The sequence below is a fragment of the Miniopterus schreibersii genome, assembly GCF_964146895.1.
Source record: "Miniopterus schreibersii genome assembly, chromosome: 11".
NCBI classification, from domain to species: domain Eukaryota; kingdom Metazoa; phylum Chordata; class Mammalia; order Chiroptera; family Miniopteridae; genus Miniopterus; species Miniopterus schreibersii.
In genome coordinates, this window is record NC_138111.1 from 93,191 (window position 1) to 111,412 (window position 18,222).

The 18,222-nt window shown below is 55.2% G+C and overlaps 1 protein-coding gene across 2 annotated transcripts in view; it reads left to right on the top strand.

The window, feature by feature from the left end:
- Positions 1-3,554: 3,554 nt before the first annotated feature.
- Positions 3,555-18,222, top strand: part of CAMSAP1 (calmodulin regulated spectrin associated protein 1) — a 36,776-nt gene continuing 22,108 nt past the window's right edge. Inside the window, exons 1-3 of one of the 2 annotated variants that reach the window (XM_081151139.1) lie at positions 3,555-3,801; positions 14,461-14,723; positions 15,719-15,880. In XM_081151139.1, coding sequence (XP_081007265.1) covers positions 3,642-3,801; positions 14,461-14,723; positions 15,719-15,880 — 585 coding nt within the window. In that variant the 5' untranslated portion in view covers positions 3,555-3,641. The remainder of the gene's footprint in view (positions 3,802-14,460; positions 14,724-15,718; positions 15,881-18,222) is intronic. The other variant, XM_081151138.1, reaches the window with a different exon arrangement.

Consider the following 18,222-nt stretch of genomic DNA (forward strand, 5'->3'; position numbering starts at 1 on the left):
CAGCCTCGTGAACATAGGGAGAAGGGCATGTGCAGGTGGAGGCTGACTGGAGCGAGGCACCGCAAGGTAGGAATGCCAGGGCAGTGACACCACAGAAGCTGGGAGAGGCCTGGAGCAGCCTTCCTCAGCCTCAGGAGGGACCTCCAGGCACCTCACCTTGGACTCCTAGCCCCAGGTGGAGAGACCATCTAACAGGGAAGCCACCGTCCTCTCTCTTGCCTCCCTCTTGTGGCCCCGAGGCACAGGCAGCCCTGGGATATGCGCTGCTGAGCTTCTGCTGAGCCATTGGGAGCAGGAAGATGTGTTCACAACTTGACCCTCAAGGTGCCTCACTGACATCTCAGAGTCTCATCCCCCTTCCGTTAGAGTAGGAGGGATGGCCAGCCTCTGGGAACTCTGGTGGCCCTTCCCATAATGCATCCAGAAACAGGAAAGATAACTCATTTATATATCCCCAAGACCTGTGTAATTTGTGCCTTTAAAACTGTACAAAGTGAAGTCTCAGCCTGACAATGCACCCTCTTCTCTGGGGTGCAGCTGGGATGGCTCTGTAGGGTCCACTGTTCACGGAAGGGTGAGGATGTGCCCTGGAAGGGGGCAGCCTTAGTGCGGGTCTGCCAGGAAGGATTCCAGGGTTGCGCGGAAGCGCATGGCTGGCTTTGCACAGCCTAGGCCTGTGGCGGTCATGAGGCCACTGGCAACGCAAGGACTGAATCACAGGTACTGCTGGGACCAGCTCCTGGGCCCACGGGGCGCTGCCAACCCCGCCTCAGTGGCCTGCAGCTGCCCTGGTGCCCACAAGCCATGCATCCTCCAAGGGGATGATCCTGTCCTCATGGGGCAAAAACTCCTTCTCCCTGGGGGAAGGGAGGCAAGAGAAATGTGAAGAATTACAGTGGTTTGAGGTCCTTTGCAGCCCAACCCACCCAACACGGCTCCCTTCGTGTTAAATTCTCTCCCAACGGGGAAATGAAATTCTAATTAATTCAATTAATTAGATTTAAGTCAAATTAGCATTTTTCTCCCTGGGGGAGTGGTAATGAAGGAAAGGATGGGAGGCTGAGCCCCCACCTTCTGGACCGGCCAGGAACTGTATTGGGCCCAATGTTGGGGTATCATGGTGTTTGGTAGTTGGCCAGGTCTGAGCCAGGGGTGGTTGACCCTCCTGCATGCATTCAAGGTAACATTTCTCACTGGAAGTGCCCACAGGCTTCTCCTAGTGGTTGGTTAGCTGTGGGGTCGCTGGGTCCATGGTAACCTCGAGGACGGAGCCCTTGCTGGCCGGGCCTCCCCATGCTGGGCCTGCACCCAGTTCTCTGCTGCGCCCGGGGCTCACCCTGCAGTGCTGGTGTGCCCAGAAGCTGGTGTGCGCCCCACTGTCCCCAGCCACCAGCCATGGTGAAACGCCCCGCTGGGCCTGTTCAGAGGTTACTCTCGAGCCTTAGGTCTGGCAGTGAAGCTCGGACCCATGGGGACCTCAACCATTGATCTGGGAAGGGGGAGCACATGGAAGGGTGGCCAGAGAACAGCATGGGCCAGGCCAGGGTAAGAGGGCAGGACTGAGTCCCTGGGGAAGCTGGACGGGTGGGGGATAAGCAGGCTCAGCTGCCCAGGCCTCCTCCAGCCCGTGGGCTCTTTGAGCAGCTGACCTGCAATGGCCAGGCTGGGGGCTGGTCTTGAAGCTGGGCCGCAGGTTTGCTCTGTCCTTTCACTTACTAAGTTACATTTCTCGGAGCAGTCTGAGGCTGCGGGAGCTGAGCACAGCGCTCCCCGCATCCTCCCGGTCCCTCCACGGCGGCCTCTCGCCGCGCGGGGTCTGCCCTCAGCCCCACTTCCCACCCGTGCCGCCCCCGGGCTGCGGGCTCCGCGGCCCCTCCCTTTCGGGCACATTGGGCTCCCCCCTCAGGGTCGTCTGCCCTGCCCGCGCCACGACGCGGCTCTGCTCCCCGCAGGTCCCCACGACCCCCCGCCGGCGCCCGGCGCCCACGGGACCTGCCCGCCGGCTGGTGCTGTGCTCTCGCTGCGGCCGGGAGGCCCGCGGCAGCACCTGAAGGCGCCTTTTGTTGTTAAGCCGAACCCCAGGATATCTTTCCCATTGAGTGTTTCTGGAGAGGGGGGGAGGGGGACGGAGGGGGAGCGACACGGCGGTGAGAGGGGCACGTGGGTTGGTTGCGCCCCACCGGCGCCCGGGCCACCGCGCCCACCAGCCGGGCGTGAAGGCCCGTGGGGGGCGGGCCCTCACTTCCACCCCGGTCCCCGCTCAGGTTAACTCAGCGGGGGGTCGGCGGCACGGAAAACCCCGGGGCTGGCCGGGCCCTCGCCCCCAGGACGCCTGCCCGGGGCGCTGCCCCCTGCGGCCCTCGGGACTTGGCCCCTGGCCCCGGTGGACGGCACGGGAGCCCGGGGCCCTGCGCGGCTGCGAGGGCCTCAGACGGGCGCCGCGCACACGGGGTTCCACGGGGTTCCCGCCCCGGGGGGACACGCGCCGTGGGTCCCGCCTTTCCCAGGGCGCGGCCAACCCCGCAGGGGCACGTGTGCGGCCCGCAGCTCGCGGACCGGGCGGCGCGGGGCCAGCCCACCTCTCCCCGGGCGCGGCCACGGGGGGCCCGGGCGCGGCGCGCTCCCAGCAGGCTCTGGGGATCCCCCGGCCTTCAGCTGCAGGGGGAGGGGAACGGGGCGCTCCAAGCGGGTGTTTCCCGGCTGCCAGCGCCGCTGCGGGGGAGGGCGGGGTCCCCGGGGCCCGGGACCCTCGGTGGGAGGGGGTGACCCGGCTCCCGGCGCGGCTCCGGTAGGGAGGGCACCCCCGGGCCGCTCCCAGGGGGGGGTCCCCGGGCTCAGCCCGGCTGCGGAGGGCCGTCCCGGGCCGTCAGCGCTGCCGTGGGGAGGGGGAGGCCCCGGCGCGGCTCCGGGGCTCGGGTCGCCGCCCGCTGCGCCGGGGCGGGCCCGCGGGGTCCCCCAAGGACGCGGGGGCCTTCGCGAGGGGCTCGGCTCCGCCGGTGGCGCCTCACCGCTCGTCCCGACGACCCAGCGCCGGGAGGAGGAGGCGCGGCCAAGACAAAGGGCTGCTGCGGGACCCCCCTGGCCCGGCCGCCCGCGCCGCGCGACCCCGCGCCCCGCACCCGCGGGAAGGGGCGGAGCCTCGGGTGGCGCCCATTGCGCCTGCGGGAGTGGGCGGGGCGAGTGCGGGACGGGGGCGTGGCCTCTGGCGGCGCCCAATGCGCCTGCGGAAAGGGGCGGGGCGAGCGCCGGCCGGGGGCGGGGCGACGGTCCGCGCCCCCTGCGCCTGCGCAGGGCCTGGGCGGTGCGCGCGCTCCCGCCGGTTGGCCGCCTCCTCAGCGGTCTCCGCCGCCCTCGCTGCCGCCGCCCCCGAGCCCGCGCGCGCCCCCCGCCCGGCCCGCGCCCCGCGCCCCGCGCCCCGCGCCCCGACCCGCCGCCTCCCCGGCCCCGGGCGACCGGCCGCCCCGAGCATGCAGCAGCACCCGCACCCGCGGCGGCGGCGGCGGCGGCGGCTCTGAGGTGAGCGGCGGGCGCGGGGGCGGGGCGGCCTGCGGGCCCCGGCGGGGCGGGCGCGCCCGAGTGTCCAGCCCCGGCCCCACGCGGCCCGCGCCGCGCCTTTGTTGCCCGGCGCCGCGAGCGCGCGGATGGTGGACGCGGGCGGCCGCGCGGCGGGGGACGGCTGGAGGAGGATGGAGGCCGCGCCCGACGGCGCCGCGGACATCGTGCCGCTGGACCGCTACGACCCGGCGCGCGCCAAGATCGCCGCCAACCTGCAGTGGATCTGCGCCAAGGCCTACGGCCGAGGTGGGCCGCGCGGGCGGGCGGGGCCGCCTTTGTGCGGGCCGGGCGGGCGGGCGCGGCGGGGTCGCGGTCGCGGGTGGCGCGGCGGGCCTCCCTGCCGCTCCCGGGCGGGCGGGTCAGGGCGCGAGTCCAGGCCGCAGACGCCGGACGCCGCGGCCCCGCGCCAGCCCCGCCGGAGGGGCGCGCGGAGCGGCGTCAGGCCCGGTCCTCGGGCCCCGGGAGCCCCGCGGTTGACCGCGCCCGTCGGGCTCGCGGAATGAACGGCCCAGGTGGTTCCCGTGATGGCCGGGCCCGAGGCTCCCCATTCATTTCAGGTGCTTTGTGTCGGGCACGGAATCCAGTTCCTACCGAGCCGGCCCATGCTCTTAATTGGAAGCGTTTTCTGAAACGGCCTTTGTCCTGGGGAGGCAGCCCGAGCGCGGCGGCCCTCGGAGAGCGTGGGGGGCAGGGGCCCCGCCGAGCAGGCGTCTCCCTGGGGCTCCCGCGCCCAGCAGCGGCCCAGGCGCACGGGCCCCGTGAATGCTGGCTCCAGGTCGGGCCCTCCCCGCACCTGCCCTCCAGCTGCTTTAGCCGGGTGCCTGCGTTTCTATCTTGTTGCACCGGCCTTGGCGTCCTGCGTGGGGTCTGCGTGAGGGTCCCCCAGGCAGAGGACGCGGCCCCGCAGCCGGCGGCACCCCGCGGCGCCCGTCTGAGGCTGGTGCCCTAGCGCAGGGGGGGGTCCCCTTATTCTGCGTTTTCAGCTGTGCTTATCAACCCACAGACTGTCTATACCTGGGGAGGCGCTGCCACGTGCACGACTTGGGGGGAAGAGGTGGCATCGGTGAAGAGTATGTGTGAAACTTTGCGGACAGGGCGCGGGGAGGGACACGGGGGGCCGGGGGTATCCAGCCGCGACCTTCACCTCTGCGGGGCCTGTGGCCTCCCCTCACACCGGCTCAGGTCCGGTGCTGGCCCGGCTGTGCCTTCCTTTACAATTCATCACGAACCTGCGTCGTGCAGGGGGACGTGTTCTGCACCTTCCTAGTGAGTTTTCTGAGATCTCGGGGCTCACGCGTCCTTCCCAGCCTCTTGCCTGCTGGCCTCCCCGCTCCCCCGCTGCCCTGTGCTGCTGTGGCGGGTTTCAGGAGGCACCCAGTCCTGCCCCGGCCTGTGCTCCACGGCCAGTGTGCGCCTGGGCCGGGCTGCTGGGCACCTGGGCCACGTCCCCTCCCGTGTGTGAAGATTCTGCACATGGAAACACTGGGCTCTGGGAGTGATGCACTGTGAATGCAGGCTCCAGGGTCACTCCCTCTCCCCATCTACCCTCCAGCTTCTTTAGCCGGGTGCCTACGTTTCTGTCCTGTTGTACTGGGCTTCGTGTCCTGCGTGGGGTCTGCCAGCTGTCTGGAAGTAAACATGTGCCTTTGTCAGCGTTAGTGTTGGGTTCGACTGGTTTTATTTCCAGTACCTATCGCTCTCTTAATACCTGTTGACTCAACTGATAAGTAATTCAAAACTGTTGTTAAAATAGGCTTTCCAGTGTTGACATTACTAAAGGCAGTATTTATAGAATCTGGGAGCGGGAGAAGAGTGCCGCTGAGGATGGAAGACTGAACTGAACTGCACTGCGTGGTGCTGGCATCACCATCCCTCGGCTGCGGGGTGCCCATCACACTGATTTTAGGAGGCCTGGCCTCCATTCATTTTTGCTTTTCTGTTCTCTGCCTTGCTTCTGGAAGGGGAGCAGGTGTACATTTTTTCTAGTTGAAAACCCCTTTACATTTAGAAATTTGGGAGATCCCTATTTAGATGACCACAGATGAGTCGCCTTGGCTCAGCTGCAGTGACTCCACCTGTGTCGTTCATGTGAGGGTCACATCCCGCCGTGGGGAGACTCACCACTCCCCAGAGTGGGGCCCGGGCTTTCAGGAGACAGGGTGGGTAGGAACTTTGGTAGGTTGGTAGAGATTTTCCCTCTAAACTCTTTTCCTAATTCAGAGGCCATTCTTTGTTTCTTTTTCTGGACGCCTCCATGTGCCTCTCCAGCTTAGTTCAGTGAGTCAGACATGGTTCTTTCTGTCTGCACACTTTAACTGTAAGTCAGTTTTGGGGGGTGTGGTGATGCAAGAGGCTTAAATGTTTGACTTGTTATACGACTGCATGAAGTAGCTCCGTGAGACCAAACAGTCTTTCCGGTTGTGCAGGAATGGGAGGCACACGGCTGCTGCAGGGCCAGGTGCTCTGAGACTGCCTTCTCCTGGGTTTGCCTTTCGGGATCTTGGAGCGGGCCATTCGTAGCAAAGCTCACCCTCAGCCAGGCCTGAGGTGCATATGGTTGTGCAGAACGTTTCCTCCCACCTTCATCGCTGGGACCACAGCCAGGAACTGTGGGCAGTCTTGTGCTGATATTAGAACCTGCTCCTCCTTTTTGGGGATAACTCTTGTTTCATGGACAGTGTTTTAATTATTTCTTTAGAAATAACATACTGGACATGTTGAAACCTATCCATTTAAAAGTGTCTGTAAGGATTAATAGCTGGAGTATTTCATGACCTCTTTCGGGGTGAAAGTTGTAGTAAATTGGTAAGGAAGTTTAAAGGGGTGATTTGAAGACTGTCTGTTCTATAGACTAGAGTGCTGGATGGGGCCACTGTGCTTCTGGTTTTTTATTTTCATCCACGACCTTAGGAAACTTACAGATATCTAGGTCTTCATTTGGGGTTTTGAGTAATAGGGTTTGTTATCGCTCAAGGACAATGTTGAAAAAACAGCCCAGGGAAAACTCTAGAAGGCGCTCAGCTATCTGCAAGCATGTTGCTATGTGCACAGTGTGGTGACTTTGCCCTGAGGAGCCCTGGAAACCAGTTGAGACTCACCACAACTCACCATGGAGCTGAGCCACCGGGAACGGGGCAGGACCTTAGGGGCCACCAGGGTCAACCTTCCCATTTCACTCACAGCCAACTTGGACAGAGAGGGCATGGGGCTGTCCGAGCCCACTGCTCATGAGGGGCTGACACTCTCTCCCCCTCTCCCATTGGAGCAGTTAACTGCCGACTTGGAAACTGTTGTGAGTGGGCAGTCCCCGTGTGGAGGGCTGGGTTTCTGCACCATTGACGGGGTGGGGTATCTGAGATTGAGCACTGCTGCTCTCACATAGACCACAAGAATAGCTAGGAGTCTGTTGGCTTAATTGATATTAGGAGCAAAATCCCTTGTTATTCCAGGTCACTACTTTTTGTCGTTGTGACATTTGGTTTAAATGAATCGCAGGCTCGGAACCTCTGGGCAGGCCCCAGAACCGGAAATGGAAGCGGACTGCTGGTCTTGTCCCTGAGCTACCAGGAACACAGTCACTGCGAGTCTCGGGGAAGCCCTCATTCATAGCATACTGTCACTTTTAATACGTGGGGATTCACTCAGATTATTGGTTTATGAGTTCAGTTTGTATTTTTTTAATAGTCTTTTATTCTCAGCAAGGGATTCGGGTGCTTCTAAGGTGGGAGGTCACAGAGCAACCTAGGTGCACGCACTCAGTGGCACTAGATTCTGTGGGGTCAGGTGGCTGGCTAGTCTCAAGTGGCCTTCCTTCTGCTCAGCTGCTGAGGACTGCCTGGCGTCCTGAGGTCAGGGGTCACGGCTGTCCCACTTGTGCCTTGTCTGCAGGACGGTCAATACTCACCTGCTAGTCAGATGTGCAGAGGAGCTGGAGACACCCTTGGACCAATAATAGAAAGGTTGCTCTATGCTGACCTGGTGGCTGCATGGGTGGGTGTATATTTGTGAAGATGGACCAGTTTGCACACATTCTTTCCCATCCTGGTGCCACAGGTTGAATACTACCAAAGAACACAGAGATCACCTTCTTAAGTTCAGACTGTCCCAATCCATCGAATTTGAGTGACTCTGTTGTGCTTCATGATGTTAAATTTGTGCAAATGTTCTTCAAAAAAGCCCTTAATACTTTTCTGTGTCACATTTATCCTCAGAGCTCAGAGGCTTCTCCTGCTGTTGCTTTTTTTGTGGTCATGTCGTGTGACATCACAGGCACCAGGTTCTTTTTACTCCTAGTAGAACTATTGAAAACTCAATTTGCTGTCATCTTTTCAGAGACTCTGAAGGGGCCAGGATGGGGCCAGTATTACAGTCATTCAACCAGTAATAATCGCATGACTGTCTTGCATAATTGGGTTTTGCACTATAGGAAACACAAGGGTGGGAGTTAAAGGCTGCTGTTTCCTTAGTTGTTTAAAATTCATATGAACTATTGTCACACACAGAAGAAAATGAAATAATGCAAGGACTAAAAATTGGCATCCTGATTTCCATATGGGAGGGTGAGGTGGACAAGTGGGGCCAGCGTGCCTGGGCTCCAGGGGCTGTGGTCGCTGTGGAAGGGGTGTGTGGGGCAGCTTCACGGGTGATAGGCTTTGAAAGATGGGTAAGGTTTGGGTGCCCCTCCAGGAGTACAGGGGAGGGCGTCAGGCCGGGTTCTGTGTACAAGTGTTCATGGGCACTGAGTTGATTGGCCTTGTTGTGACAGGATTTGTAGACTGAAATAGTAGGTGATTAGTTTGGAAAATAGTCTGGGCCAGATTGTCTGTGGTGTTCCAAGCTGGCTAGGGCTCTTTCGCGATGTGTGCCTGGGAAGTTTTCCCTGTTAGGGGTGGTGTGAGAGAGAGAGCCTGGCAAGATTCTTCTAGCAGGTTGGAACAGGTGGGCTATCTGGGGGCAGATTTTGTGTCTGTGATGAATATAGTCTTTGTGTGGACATATGTTTTTGTGTGTCGTGGATAAATACCTGGGCATGGACTTACTGGGTCATGTAAAAGTGCAGTTTCCCAGTTGCCCATAGTGGCTGTGTCACTTTCATTTCCACCAGCAGTGTGAGAGTTCCAGTGGCTCTGCATCCTTGTCAGCACGAGGCATCGTCAGTCTAATTTTAGCCATTCAGTGAATGGGTTGTGAGCTCACTGTGGTTGTGGTATGTATTTCCCTGATGATAAATCATGATGAGCACTTTTTTATATACTTATTGGACAATTGAATCTTTTTTCTATGAAATGTCTTTTCGGATTGTTGGCCAATTTAAAAAACTGTATTAAACTTTTATTTTGAGATAATTGTATGTTAAAAACACCTTGCTGACCGGCTATTTTGAGCCAGAACTCGCTTGTGCAGTCGGCTACTTTTCTGTTCGTGACTGGTCAGCAAGGTGTTTAAAATTACTTAAATTAATGTAAGTGCAGACACAAGTTATCTCATGACTGGTCAGTAACATTCGGACATGGAAATGTGTGTACTCATGACTGGTCATCAAGGTGATTATTAACATGCAGTCTTAAGAAATCATGCAGAGGTCCTGGGCACCCTTCGTCTGGTTTCCGCAATTCTTGCAAAACCATAATGTGACCTCATAGCCAGGATATTGACATTGTAGAGTCTGGATACAGAATATTTCATTCCCACAAGGACTTCTTTTGGTGCCTTTTATAGCCACACCTGCCCCCCTTAGGCCTGCCTGTTTTGGGTTTACTTTGCTCCTTTTCTAGTTTCTCGTGGTCGGAACTACGATGATGGATTTGCTCTTTTCAAGTCTAAGCATTTAGTGCTGTGGGTTTTCCACACAGTACTGCCTTAGCTGCATTAAGATGTTGATAGGTTGTATTTTCACTTCCATTCAGTTGTTTGTTTTCCTTCGTTTCCTGTGGTACTTCCTCACTGACCCGTGAATCATTTAGACGTATAATTGCCGAGTATCGAAATTTCCCTGTTCTGTCTTTCTGTTATTATTTTTAGCCTGATTCCATTATGGTAAGATAACTCACTCTGTGATTTCTATTCTTTGCCTGGTCCAGGATAGGTCTGTTTTGGTGACAGTTCCCTGGGCAGTTGAAGGACTGTGTATTCTGTGGTTGGGTGGCGTGTTCTCCACGTGCCAACTAGGTTCTGTTGGTTGGTTGTGGTGTTCGCGTCTCTCCTTGGTGCAGTTCTGCCAGTTGCTGCTAGGGTGTTGGAGTCCCTAACTGTACCTGTTGATGTCTCTCTCCCTCCTCAGCTCTGTCCATTTTCCCTCCTGTTGTGAGGTTTTGTAGTTTGGTGCATACACCTTTAGGATTGTAAAGTCTTCCTGTAAAGCTTTTTGTATCATGTAATGTCCCTTTTGGTCTCTAGGAATTTTCTATTTTACCAGATATTAATGTAGCCATTCCTTTTTTTAGACAACAACAACAACAACAAGCAGTGTTTGCCTGGTGTAGCCCAGTCTCTCCCTTTACTTCCAACCAACCTAAGTCGTTGAGTTTGAAGTGAGTTTCTTGTGAGCAGCATATAGTTGGGTGGTGTGCTCTATCCGCTCTGCCAAGCTCTGTCCTTAACTTGGTGTGCTCAGAGTGTTTTCATGTAACGTAACTGTCGCTACGTGAGGGTTTGAGTGACTTTTTGTTTTCTCTGTTTCATGTTCTTTCTTTCTTTTTTTTTTGCCTTCCTGTGAGTTACTAGATTGTTTTTCAGAGTTCTGTCGTGACTTAGTTATGTTGTTTTGGGGTGTGTCTCCTGCAGTTTTCTTAGTGGTTGCTCCGGGTGTTAAAATACAGACATCTGACTTGCAGCTGCGACTGGCGTTTTGCCATTTCTCGTGAGGTGTGGAGACCTCCACTGAGGGCCTTTTGCTCTGCCCACTTCAAACACTGTTGTCTTGCGTATCTGAAGGTGCTGCTGTGTGTCATCCTGTGTGATGTAGAAAACTCCAAGGAGGGCCTGCCATAGTGGCCGTGTTGCCGCCTCTCCATCGTGCGTCCTTCCCGATGTCCCCAGGTCCCGCCATTGTTTCCTTCCTGTTAGGAGAACTCCTTTAAGTTTGCTAGGACAGACTTCCTTTGCTTTCCTCTGTCTGCTTTTACTTCATTCCTCAAGGCTAGTGTCACCAGATGTGGAATGTTCTTTCCCTCAGAGCCCCTTATCCACTGGCTTCCTCGGTCCCTTCGGTGTGGGCAGGTTGTGGATCTGCAGAACCAGCCAGTGAGTGACATGCCCAGTTGGTTGCTCCCTGGGATACTGAGCTCTGCTGTCTCCTGGGAGTCTCATTAGGATCGTTTCCTCATGTCCCCTGCCTGCTTCCTTCTCCACCCCCAGTACTGGGTCGGATGGCTCATCTGCCCCCCAGAACGCCCACACCCACCACGTTGTGTGGAAATTGGTGACTTTTCAGTGGGTGGCCTGAAAAGGCCCGGCTCCGAGATCAGTGATGTCATCTCACCCTCTGACTCCCAGTGTGGAGCATTTTGGCCACAGCAGGTGCTCAGTGAGAATTTCTGGATCATGGGTAACCCTGAACCACCATGTTCTGGGCTGTAGGGGAGGTGAACACGAGCCCCCCCCCCCCCCCGAGAGCGGTCCAAGGCATTTATAGAGTGGCCTTCTCTCAAATCACCTTCAGAGCTTCGCACAGAAAGTCCTCACAGTGCTGGGCCTTAGGGAAGCCAGTCGTGCAGGGACGGAGCCATTACTGGGCAGGGACTGCTGCAGGGGCCAAGGAGGGCACGGCCGGTCCTTGGGCACGAGGCCAGTGCCCTTTGGGACCTGCTCTAGGAGGGCTGGTGAAAGGCCTGGCTCTTGTCCTGAGTGAGTGATTCGTTTTCCCCTGGCCCATGTATCTCGGTTCTGAGACTGATGGGAGTCAGTTGTATGCTTCTCATTCCCATATTCATGTCCATAATTGTTTAAAACTTCACATGAATCAACTTGTGTTATTTTGAGAGTTCTGATAAGGGCCACCTGTGGAAAAGAGGAAGCCTGCTTCACAGCCGTGGCTGCTGCTCTCTGTTTAGGTGGCCTGGGTCTTTCTGCACTTGTGCCGTGCATGCCTGTCCTTCCTGGGGCCAGCCCTCCACTAGTGCCTATGTCCGTCCCCTCCAGAGCCATGACCTGCAAGGAGCTATGTCTCCTGGTCTTGCAGGTCTCGGCCCTCCTAGAAGGGAGCCCATCAGTCATCCAAGTGAGGGGGGGCTTGGACTAAGGGAGGCAGTGGCAGGCGGGTGGCTGTGGCGTGATGGGAAGCTCTCATTTTCTGGATACATTTCAAAGGGGAAGTGAGCTGGAGTTGCCAGTGGGTTGGCAGGAAGGGAAGAGTGGATGATGCTGAAGCCTTCGGTCTGAGCAGCTGACCTTGAGATGAAGCGCAGGGGAGGCAGGCTTGGGATGTGTTGGAGTTCCCTTGTAGGCAGACTAGGCTCCAGGGCCAGCAGACTTCCAGGTGCAGAGGGGTAAAGGTGCTCAGGGAAGCAGCTGGAATCAGGATGTACATTTGGGATGACCATCCACACGTGGTCTTTAAGCCATGAGACTGACTTGGGTCATCTGGGCAGTGAGGCAGAAAACGCCCCTTTGTATTTGAAGAAATGAGGGAGAACCAGCTGAGGAGCCGGAGGTGGACAAGCTTTGAGAGGAGGAGGAGGCGGGTGGGAGGAGGAGTGTCCTGACATTGTCACAGGAGCCCTGGCTGGCCCTTGTTATATCCTTACCCCTCCCCCCCCACCACCACCGGCATCTGGCGTGGGCTTCTGAAAATGTAACAGGATCGTGGGACTCCCTGACTCCCTGTCCTCCCCTGACTCCCTGTCCTCCTCTGACTCCTGTCCCATTCACAGCCAGGTCCTGCGTCCTCTATGTGCCCTCCCAGGCTGCCATCTGTTCCTGGGCCAGCCCCCTTCCCTCCCTCAGCTCCCTGCTCACACCCAGAAGAAAGAGGGCTCTTCCCACCAGGCTTCTCAGGGGGCCCTTTGTTATTGATATGCCTGCTCCATTTCAGAAGTCCAAACAGTTTCCGAGTGGGCCCTGCTGTGGTCCACGTATGCCCACTAAGCAGTGGTGTGTCCTTCAGCCTGGCAGGGCCTCTGGGTGCTCCAGTGAGGTGTGCACAGCGGTGCTTGAAAACTCGGGTGCAGCATGAACGTTTGCGCTGACGTTAGAAATAAGAAAGCAAGTGTTAAGTGCTAGAAAATGGGGAAGCCGCCCTAATTAAATGACTCAGGAAAGTGGAACCTGTGAAGAGTAGTGTGTGGAGAAGAAGCAGGGTGCCTTCCTGCCCAGCCTTGGTGCCTCCGTGTGGAGAGGGCTGTGGGTGTTTGAGCTTGTCTTCAGTGGGCTACATGTTGGCATTGGTGTCACAGGATTCCTCTCTGGTGTCTTCCAGATGCAGTCATCCCTTATCTGCCAGGCACGTGTCCCAGACCCCATGGAGGTCTGACACCACAGAGACCAGCTCCTGTGTATCCTGTGTTCTTCCCTATATATATGGACCTGTGGCAGAGTGTAATTTATAAATGAGACACAGGAGGAGATTACAGTCATTAGTAGTAAAGTGGGACAATTACAACATAACCATACTATAGTAAAAGCTCTGTGAATGTGGTCTCTCTGTCACGATAGCTCATCCCGTACTCGCCTTCTCACGTAAAGGGAGCATGGGGGTTCTCTGAGGCTTGTCCAAATCGCCAGCATCACTGCTCTTGCACTTTGGGGCCATTATGAAGTAAGTCAGGGTGACGCGAACACAAGCCACCGAGACGCCTACTAGTGACTAAGGGCAGGGAGTGTCTGCAGCGTGGGGACACTGGACAAAGGATCCACATCCCTGGAGAGAGAGCTGGACAGCACAAGATTTCATTATGCTACTCAGAATGGTGCGTAAAGTTTATGAATTGTTTCTGGAATTTTCACTTAATGTTTTCGGACTGCCACTGATGGTGAGTAACTGAGCCGCAGTGACAGGCAGTGCTGTGCAGGCTCTCTGAGCTCTGTTAAGGCTGGGACTATTCCAGAGCATCTGTGGGGAGGTCTCAGCACTGAGCAGGCTAAAGGTGGGTTCCTCCTGGAAAGGAATCAGCTTAACTTGGAGCCTCCCAGTGTACTTGCCTACAGTGTCCCCCTTTGGGGGACAGTGATTGACATCTTGCAGAGCGAGCATGAGAGACACTGTTGGGGAGATTGTCCGCCATCCTGTCCCCAGCTGTACATAGGTGGCTGTTGTATTTGTATGGGAGGCGGTATAAACGCTGTGGATCCAGCTGGGGTTCACAGTTGGTTTCTGCCTCTCGTGACACTGGACACAGTACTTGCTTTCTCTGTGCCTCAGTTTCCTCATTTGTAACGTAGGGACGAAAGTCTTGATTTGATAGAATTGTGGTGACACTTAAGTGACATGGCTCATACGGAGTTTAGTGCCGCCTGTTCCAAAGGTGGAGGCTGGTGCCGCCGTTCTGCCTTCGTCACAGGCCTGGCACTCTCCGTTCTGTAGAGACCCTGGTGTGTGGCCGCCTTGTCCTCTCCGATTTGCCATGAGAAAGTCGATGTGCTTGGCTATGGACATATGCAGTCCTAGTCTGACTGCACCTTGGTTTCCCTGTTGCCCCACTCGCCCCTCAGGGCCCCGCGCCTGCTTCTCACTGCCCTGTGTCAGGAGAGCAGCTCCTTGAGGTCATGGCGGTGAGGTCACTGTGACATGCATTGCCCACGTCCCCCAGGTGTGTGAGTAGCTAGTCTGCAATAGAGAAGATGGGGATTAGGGACCAGCTCGTGTCTTTTTATGCTGTTAGTCGCCTGTTGTTATTAATGGTCCCCTGTCCCCGTGGGCGTTTTGAATGTGCATGTCACACTCACACGGTCATCTTTCCCTTGGCTTAGATAACATCCCCGAGGACCTCAGGGACCCCTTTTACATCGACCAGTATGAGCAGGAGCACATCAAACCACCTGTCATCAAGCTCCTGCTGTCCAGCGAGCTGTACTGCCGCGTCTGCAGCCTCATCCTGAAGGGGGACCAGGCGGCCGCCATACAGGGACACCAGTCAGTCATCCAGGCCCTGTCCCGGAAAGGGATTTATGTGATGGAGAGCGATGACACCCCCGTGACGGATCCCGACCTCAGCCAGGCACCCATAAAGATGGTGAGTGGCCTGGCACCACCCCTTGCTCCCCACCCCACCCAGTGCGTCCTGTGCATTTCTGGAGGTAGGTGACAGCCCCTGGTGCCATGGGCACTTGTGTGGTGCACCACCTGTTGTGTCACCAGCAGTCCCTCTGCAGCCAAGCTTTCAGATGAGGCAGAGTGTTCCCAAAACGTCAGGTGCATGACAGTGCACAGGAGTGTGCAGCAGCTGGCTGAGGTCTGAGTGCATGGCGGTACCTGTGTCACATGTGGCTAAGTGCTTGTTCTGGGTGGGTCACGGGCAAGAGCAGCTCCTCTTGGCTGTCTCAAGGGGGGCGCTCAGAGATGTGTGGAGGTGAGCACCATGCAGACTTTGGGATATATAGTTGTTGGGCTCATTCTGTTCGATTGTTTCATGTGTATGTTGTATTTTTGTGCCAAATAAAGAAATAGATGCCTGTTTCTCCCCTAAGCAGCCCCTCCCCGTCTTTCTCTGAAAGCCAAATCACCAATGCAAGTTTTCCAAACCATTGTCGGTCTGAGTGGTTGTGGGTGCCATCTGCATTGCCTTGGTTTAGGCCATTCACTGGCATTTTAGGTTCTGTGGTTTTTTTACTCTTGGACTTTGTGACTGACATGTTGTGGGTCAGGAGCATGTTCCCCAGGTTCTGGGAAGAAACGGCGCAAAGGCCGCCTGTGATTTTAGTGCCCAGAGCTCCTGATGGTGCCCAGGGACCTGTTGGTGGTCGTGCGGCCTCAGACACATCTCTTCGCCCTCTGTACCTTTACCCACAGCCCTGAAGTTAGGACCCCCACACCCAGGGCTGTCAGGGAGATGAAGCAGGGAGACACCAGGCTGCTGACCTGAGGAGGGCGGCGAGCAGATAGGCCTCTCTGTCTCCTTACATGGAGAAAAAAGGAACAGGTTCTGGCAGAGTTTTGAGTCTGAGCAGGGTCTGTCGAGCCTCATGGGAGAGGCAGGTGGCACCTCTTAACTGCTGCCTCGGCTTGCAGAGTGCCCACATGGCGATGGTGGACGCCCTCATGATGGCCTACACCGTGGAGATGATCAGCATCGAGAAGGTGGTGGCCAGTGTCAAACGCTTCTCGACATTCAGTGCCTCGAAGGAGCTTCCATACGACCTTGAGGATGCCATGGTGTTCTGGGTCAACAAGGTGAGTGCACTGGGTGGCTGTTCTTCATGTGTGATGCCAAGGCCCAGGCCCGAGCAGGGGCCACCATGGTTTATCTGCCCCCAGAAATGCCTGCTGTCATCAGAACAGACAGGTGTCCCTCCCAAGCTCAGGAGGAGGGGGCGTGGGTAGAGCTAGTGAGTTTATGGTAGAAAATGCAGACATGTTTATAGTCCAGATTGATGCATTCCTTTTTATCTTAAGCACTTCTGTGCACTGAAGAGGTGGCCCATTTTAGATGACATTTTGATTAAGAGAAAAATGTCTTATGTCTTATTAAACGCTGTTTTTTCCTTCTATACTTAGAAACTTACAATGTAAAAGTCAGTGGCCATGGGATTTGTCGAGAGCATGGCCCAGCCAGACCAAGTGTGCATGCTGGCTCCCTGGGACAAGCCAGGCCATGTCAGGGACACGGGCAACTACCTAGATGAGGGCTTGGGGACTCAAGTGGATGAGCGGGCTGACTTCTGAGTCCTGCTGTGTACTCGGAAGTTGGCAGTGCCCGTAGGTCGCCCCTTGGTGGTGGGCACCGGCCTTCCTCGTCCCCGGCTTGCACGACACCGTGCATGTGGGAAGTGCCCACAGTGCTTCGTTAAAAATGGTTCTCAGGACTGTGCACTCTTCCACAGCAGACTGAGCCTTGGGTTACGTTTCTGCAATCCTAGCATGAGCTTCCCGTGGCCAGAGTTCAAGTTTTAACTTTTCTTTTTTCTTTCACAACTTTTATTTTTTTCCCCTTATAAAAGAAATTGCTTATTACAGAAAATTTAGAAAACATGGATGAGCTAACAGAACAAAATGTAAATTATGCATAAGCTTACCACCTATAAACACAGTATTTGATATAAATTCGCATCATTTTTATTTATTTGGGTGTAATATGTAGATCCAGGCATTCGATTGTAAGCTGAGGTTTGCCTTGGATGAGTGCGGCGAGGGCACTCCCTCAGTTGGTCTGGGAGGGTCCCGCCCACCATTACTCCCACATGTTTCTGGTGGGCAGAGGTTTCAGTTTAGCTGAGGTTCATTTTTTAAAGGCTTTTGATTGGTTTTTGCCAAAGTTCTGACGATAAAGATTGTACTGTTTTTCTCGCACTGTTAGTTCATGGGGGTGCCTTTTTTGCAATTCTTCCCATATGTTGGATATTATTTTAAAATACTTGTCAATTTGAAAGGTGAAAGTAGTCTCTTATTTATTCTTTCACCAGTAAAATTGAAGTTTAAGAAATAGAGTAAATACAGTATGAAGATTCCTCAAAAAATTAAAAATAGAGCTGCCATACGAGTCAGCTATTCCACTTCTGGTATTCATCTAAAAAAACAAACACACTAATTCGAAAAGACATATGCACCCCTATATTCACTGCAGCATTGTTTACAACAGCCAAGATATGGAAGCAACCTAAGTGTCCATCAGTAGACCAGTGGATGAGAAAGCTGTGGGACAGCCCTGGTTGGGTGGCTCAGTGGTTGGGCGTCATCCCATGCACTGAAAGGTCACTGGTTTGATTCCTAGTCAGGGCATATGCCCAGGGTTTAGGCTCGATCCCTAATGGGAGCGTGCAGGAGGCAGCTGATCAATGTTTTGCTCTCACATCGATGTCTCTCTCTCCCTTTCCCTTCTCTTTCTTTGGGGGGGGGGACAGTAAAACACCTTTTTTAATAAAGGTACAGATATGCAGTGGAGTACTACTCAGCCATGAAAAAGAATGAAATCTCGATTTGCAATACTATGGATGGACCTCATGCTCAGTGAAATAGAAAGACAGGTACATATGAGTTCACTGACGTGGAATCTGAAAAAAAAAGCGAATAAAGAAAGCAGAATCTGTGCACAGCCTCCATGCGCAGGTAGATATTCATCTCTGTCCGTGAATACTTAGAAGTGTAGTAGCTGGGTCATGTAAAAAGCACTTAACTTCAGAAGACCCTCCCAAAATACTCCCCAAAGGGATCGCACCATTTTGAGCTCCCCCAATGAGAGGAAAGAATTCCAGTGACCCCTTTGGCAGCACCATGGGTCTGGTCTTCACTGAGCCCTTTGGGTGGCCGTGTGGAGGAATCTATATGGTTGAATTAGCATTTCCCTAGCGACTGGGGACGTTTGTGTAGGTTCTCTTATTAGGTGTTTGTTCAGATGTTTTCCCCAACTTTTAATGAGGTTGTTTGTCTTAACGAGCTGCAAGAATTTTTAAATATATATAAATATATATATATATATATATATGTATGTATGTATGTATGTATGTATTTACGAATCAAGAGCTTTCTTTGATATATGTTCTTGCAACATATTTTTTATTGTTTTGGTGTCAGGGTCA